Below are 6557 nucleotides of genomic sequence, written 5' to 3'. Positions count from 1 at the left end.
TGATGCATATCATAACCCATTTATCACTGAATAGATCAGACCTACCTGAGCTGTTGGAGGCCCATAGAAAAGAGTTACTTGCCCAAGGTTTCACAGCCAAAAAGCATCAGGAATGGGATTTGAACCAGGCTACCTGTTGGCCAATACTTGAACAAAAAGAGTTGTTCAGCTCTCAGCTCTGTTACTACCTGTGTGAATCTGAACAAGTCACTTAATATTTCTGGTTCCGTTTCCTCATCTGTAAAACGGGAATAGGGAAGTATCTATAATACTTGGCTGATATGAACATCCAATAATACATGTCAAGAGGCTTTATAAAATAAACTAATGTAAGCTATCATTATGACCAATGTTCTTCCTAAAGGGCTGTTTTGTTTGTCGGCTTGCATTATACATCATTCTGACTGGTCCCCCAAACCAGGGCAAAACCATATCCCCAACATTTCATTTTGGAAAAATTGCTTATAACAATAAAAAAAATGCCATTTCCAAATATCACCTTCAGGCATTGTGCGATGAGACAGCCCTAATTTTTCAAAGAACAGATAAGGCCATTTGACAGCTTTTGAATGTCAACAGGCTTTTTAGTCAATGTCTTTGTAAATGGACAGACAACTCTGAGATCCTGAAACCCATGTCTAAAATCAGTCATTCCTCCAACACCTAGGAATTCCATGAGAGAAGAGAAGTAAACTCTGAGGTTCAAAACTCAAAGTAGATACCATTTTTTTATTCCTAAAGCTGGTGCTACGGCAGAGAAAAAAGATATCCTCTTTATATATCTAAGAGAAATTATTAATATTTCAAAAGATAGGTGACTTACAGCCCACATTTCTCACTCGGGGGGAGGAGAAAAACAATTTAACTTTAGCATCCTTAGCCCAGAAAAAAAATCAAAGAGTAAAAACAAATTGTTTTCTGGAAGCCACTTGGGTATAAACAATAGCTAAAATGAGATATTATAATGTAGGTCTGATTTCAGGGGAACATAAAAGAATCAATTAAAATCTTCTGTTTGTTATGACTAACAATGGTTAAGCTGGACAATCTTTCTTCCTTTAAAAAAAGATAAAAAAAGGAATTATTTAGTTTTCCATGGGATGATCTGTAAAATTTAAAAACCACATCATAAAATTATATACATATAATTCAAAACCCATTAATAGGGGAGAAAAAAAAAACCTGGCAGAACTCTTCTTTGCTGAAGTAATGATCTTTAAAATTTTTATTATTTTATTAAACAAGTTTTTATTGATATATTTTGTTTTTACACTACCTCCTTTTCCAAATATATCCCTTTCCAGTCTCAGTCTCAGAGAGTTGTTCCTTGGAACAAGGAATTAAAAAAAATGGAAAAAAAGGTCAAATGGCACAACCACCAAGTCTGACAGTACATGCAATATTCCACACTCTTACTTCCTTCTCCTACTCCCATTTTCTTTTAAGAATTTATAATACTTGAGTTCAAGAAAATGAGGTCAATTCATCATCCAGAGAACAGCAATTCCCAGGAAATCCACCTCTTCTGAATATAGGGCAACAAGCCCATTGTACAATGCCTGAGGAACTGTCCAAGGTATTTTGTTGTGGTGAATTTGGTCATGGTGGTGATCTGTAAGGATCTGTTGGCAACCTTTTGGTCATGCAGACATTTTTGAAGTGAATAAATGTGCTCTGATAACTTGGGTTGGCTAAACAAGAATTGACATCATTACCCTTTACTTCCTACCTCTAGAACTGACATTCCTTAGAATCTATTTAGTCCCTGAGAGGCTAGCCATCTGTTGGGATTAAAGAGGATGTGCTGCTAAGGAAGTTATCTGCTGGCATGTGGATCCTGAGGGCAGGAAGACATTATAGCAAGCCCTATATAGTGGAATAAATTGGGCAATTTTATTCCTTTTGTCTACTCATTAACTCCCTGAGGAGCCAGATAATTAGAGAACATTTGTTAGAGCAAGAAGGGACTTTAGGGATCATCTAGTCTAATTATCTCTCTTTACACATGAAGAATATGAAACTCACAGAAATGAACTGACTTACCCAAGATCACACAATTAGTAGCAGAGTCAGGGATAGAACTTAGGTAAAGCATTGATCAATTTATCTCTTTATGTTCCTTCCCTATAAATTTGTGTGCATAATGTCATCAATTCACTTATAGCTGTATTCCAACATTGTCTTTGCTCAATGTTATTAATGTCCCAATTCTCTATTTTACTGTTGTCACTTTCCAGGATATCACTTATCCTTTCCCAAATGAATTTTAATGTTTATCTTCCTGGCCTTGAATAGTTATTTGTGCCTATAACTGAATTATTCTCATTAGTTACAGTTATTTCACCAGTACCACTCCTGTTACCTAATGGTATAGTATGGAGGAAAGAGTACTGGATTTGAACATGGGTTTGAGTCTGAATCTTGGCTCTGCCACTTACTAGCTGTGACAGTTGACAAATTCCTCTCTTGGCCTCAGTTTTCCTATCTTGAAAATGAAGAAGCTAGGCTAGAAGATCTACAAGGTTCCTCTCAGCTCTCAATCTATGATGTTATGAAGACTTTGGGTAATTCTCCCCTGAGTCTTAGTTTCTTCATTTATTAAATAAAGGGGTTAGTTTATCAGGGGTTTAGATGTTTTCTTTGACTTATATGTTTAGAGTTGGAAGGGGCCTTAAGACATCATCTAGGTCAATCCCTTCACTTTACAGATGAAGAAACTGAGATCTGGAGTCTTTTGGCTCCAGGTTCATTGAGGATTCTTCTAAGCTAAATCTTAATAATTTGTGACCTGCCATCTCCTCAAACATGTGTATGTTTGTTGGAAACAGGTGGATGTGGATGAGAAGACCAAATGTTTGTGTTCTAATTTTAATAGCACAAAGAAAAAACTTGAGTCATTTCTGTATGATTTTGCCTGTGTACCTGCATTTGAAGTCTTTAAGCACGAGGGAGAAATATACTATACCAGTATGCAAAGGAGCATGTTAAGGATCTATGATTTTTGTAAGGTGAGGGAATGAGCCCTGTTTATGAAGATACTGCAAGTCTATGGCTTAATAGGTCATAGATTTAGAGATCAAAGAGAGCTGAGATGAAGCAGTTTAAACCCTTTCATTTTACAGGAAACTGAGGTTCTTAGAGGCAAAGTGATTTGCTTGAGGTCATGCAACCAATAATTGGCATAGCTGAGCTTAGAATCTAGGTCCTCGACACTAAAGCACTATTGGTGGACTTGTGAACTGATTCAACAATTCTGGAGAGCAATTTGGAACCATGCCCAAAGGGCTACAAAACTGTGCAAACTCTTTGATCCAGTGATATCACTGTTAGGTCTGTATCCCAAAGACATCCAAAAAAAGGAAAAGGAAAAAGAGAAAAAGGGAAAAGGACTTACATGTACCCAGTATTTATAGCTGCTCTTTTTGTGTTGACTAAGAATTGGAAATAGAGAGTATTCCCATCAACTGGGGAGTAGTTAAAGAAGGTATGGTATAGAATGTGAAGGAATATTATTGTACTACAAGAAATGACAAGCAAGATGATTGCAGAAAAAACCTGGAAAGACCAATGCATAGTGAAGTGAGCAGAACAAGGAGAACATTGTACATAGTAATAGTAATATCGTATGATGGAAAACTGTGAATGACTTAGCTCTTCTTAGCAATACTATGACCCAAGACAATTCCAAAGGACTCTGGAATGCATGCTATCCACTTCCAGGGAAAGAACTGGTATTATTTGAAAAGAAACTGAAGCATGCTATTTTCACTTTCTTCCTTTCATTTTTAAAATTCATCTTCTTGTGCAAAATGACTAATAGAAATGTTTTATATGATTGAACAGGGATAACCTATATTGAATTGCTTACTGTCTCAGGAAGGGAGGAGGGAAGGGAGGGAGGGATAGAATTTGAAACTCAAACTTTTAAGAAAATGTTTAAAAATTGTTTTTAAAATATAATTGGGAAAATAATTATACACACACACACACCTACACCCCACACCCATATATATGTCCCAGGTCTTCCTGATTCCATGCCTTTGCTCTTTTAGTGATGCCATACTATCTTCATGTGCTCATTGATAGATACTTGGACCTAGAATTTCATTGGCATAGGAAAATTGGAGGTGAGGAAATTTCCTCCAGTGATGCAAGCTGACACCTTCTCTGAAACTCATCACCTTACAGAAGGGAAAGGGTCTGGGCTCTAGAGCACTGAGAAGTGAATTGACTTGTGTCTTCCAGACAGCATATTTCAGAGGCAGAACTTTTGATTCAGGTCTTGCCTGATTTTGAGCCTTGCTCTAGTTGCTAAACTCCATAGTCTGTCATGATCATTGATATGATTTTAAATTTACTTATGTGCTGTTTATTCATATACGGAGAGAGGGGCAGGGTAGTATAGTAGAGAGAGCACTATTGGAAGTCCTGTTAAAAAAATTGTGATCAAATCCTACTACTTCATACAGTTACTAGCTGTGTGACTCTAGGAAAATCATTTTTAGGCAATGATATACATAAAGGCATTTGCAAACCTAAAATGTTATTTAAAAGCTAGCTAGAATACTTCACCTCTATGTGGCTCAGTTTTTACATCAGTAAACGAAGAGAACGGAGAGGGTGGATTCAGTGGTCCTTTCCAGCTCTAAATATATGATCCTATGTATTAACGTGAATGAACCTTGATGATTAACTCTGTGGGACTAGCAGGACTTTGTGTGCACGTTGGGGAAAGTCCACTATACTTCAGAAAGGGCACAGTGGGTGAGTGAGCTCTGTTCATGGTTATTCTCTAAGCTATTTAAATAAACAAGATGGATGTGAACAGGAAGCAAGTCAAACTTTCTGAGAACATTTATTTCTGCCAGCTGAGACTAATGAAGTGTAGAATCTCCTTGCTCAAGATGAGCCAGAGGGAAGAGCCACCTCATTCATCCGAAGGCAGGCCTTTGTCGTCCCAGCTGTCAAACTCTGACTGCCTGGATGTCTGCACCTCTTCCTTGGGGATGTCGTGATTGGTGGGTTTGGGGGGAGAAGGGGGCTCCATGTCTCCAGTGACTAGCACTGCTGCACGCTCTGAAGCCGCTTCATTTTCATTTTCTGCCTCCTGGCTGTTCTCAGTTTTTTGGTTTTTAAGAAACTATCCTCTAATTGGTATAGAAAGTCTTCAATTAGCCCAACCTGAAAGACATAAACAAAGGTCCTTATTGTTCCCTGTTGAAAAAAAAAATGGAGGCCTCTTGGGTTTCCTAAATCATTTACATTTCTAAGCACATTTTTGAAAAAGCTCTGGTGAGCAAAAAGGGAGAAAGAAGGAACAGAGAGAATGAAAAAGAAAAAGAATGAAAGAAAGAAGAAAGGAAGGAAAGCATAGCTCAAAACATAAATAATTTCTGTCCTATTTCCTTTGGGGTTCAATTACTTTACCTGGGTTTCCCAAATCATTTGTATTTCTAAGTCACATTTTTGGAAAAGCTCTGGTGAAAAGAAAGAAAGAAAAAAGGAAGGAAGAAAGAAGAGGAAAAAAGAAAGAAAAAGAAAGGAAGGAAGGAAGGAAAGGCACACTGAAAACAAAGAATTTCTGTTCCATTTCCTTTGAGGTTCAATTACTTTACATGTGTGGAACTGACATGTTAGAGCACCTTCGTTCAGTCATGCATGCTGGGAAGGTGAATTGATCACAAGGCCCTCTTTAAATGGCAATGAAAAGCAGCCATTTTAAAAGGAAAGCATGAGCCAGAAATTAATCTCAGACAAGGTTTTGTTTCTCTCCTTGTCCTCAAAGAATGCTGGAGGAAATCAGAGTCTGTGGCATTAATGTGGCACATGTTTGCACTAGAGAAAAATGAGTATTCCACATGGCCACAGCAAGGGCCATTTTTCTATTAAATCAAAATGAAGTTCTGAATAAAAATATTTTCTTTAAAAAAGAAAAAAACCAAACCAAAAACAGAACAACAAACAGCATCCACCAGAGGGAGAGAAGGCAGAGCAACAATTCCAGGAAGAGAAAAAAAAATCTATCAGTCTTCCTCCAAAATAAACTCATGATTATTCAAATATGCAACAGCTTTGTAGGTATTCTGTTTGTCAGCAGAAACTTGGAAGTAAAATAGATTGCTGTTCATTATGCAGCATTGGGATCACATAAAGAGGCAGAAATGCAAAGGTGTGTGCTTAAAGTAAGGGCAAAACCTGAAGGAGCTCCCCCCATCTCCCAAAGCAAGCTTGGGCCTGAGTATTTTCTTCTCAAGATACATCAACAAGGTGCATGCTCAGTATGTAAGCACTTACAATTCCTGTCTTCCAATTGTGAATTACACTTTTTAAAGGCTCCATTTAGCCTTTGGAGAAATATTGAATGGATTATTCAGCTTGTCAAAAAGAAAAGAACAACGGATCATAGATACATTGCAGTCATCCGAGTCATCCATATGTCATGTATGGCACTTAGCACCTCCTTGGCTTTTCTCAAAGAAAACAAAATCAGTTTTATATGGTGAAGACAATGACTTCAGGAGGAACAGTGTGCATATGGATGTGGGTATTATATACAT

At 37.4% G+C, this 6557-nt stretch overlaps 1 protein-coding gene across 3 annotated transcripts in view; it reads right to left on the bottom strand.

The window, feature by feature from the left end:
• Positions 1-4836: 4836 nt before the first annotated feature.
• SPATA16 (spermatogenesis associated 16) overlaps positions 4837-6557 on the bottom strand; it is a 319130-nt gene continuing 317409 nt past the window's right edge. For all 3 annotated transcript variants that reach the window (XR_011969102.1, XM_072618454.1, XM_072618455.1), the window contains exon 11: positions 4837-5181. Coding sequence is in view for 2 of the 3 variants with exons in the window: in XM_072618454.1 (XP_072474555.1) it covers positions 5059-5181 (123 nt within the window). In the remaining variant the exon portion in view is untranslated. The remainder of the gene's footprint in view (positions 5182-6557) is intronic.

This window comes from Notamacropus eugenii, chromosome 6 (assembly GCF_028372415.1).
Source record: "Notamacropus eugenii isolate mMacEug1 chromosome 6, mMacEug1.pri_v2, whole genome shotgun sequence".
NCBI lineage: Eukaryota > Metazoa > Chordata > Mammalia > Diprotodontia > Macropodidae > Notamacropus > Notamacropus eugenii.
This window is presented reverse-complemented; position numbering and strand designations above follow the sequence as displayed.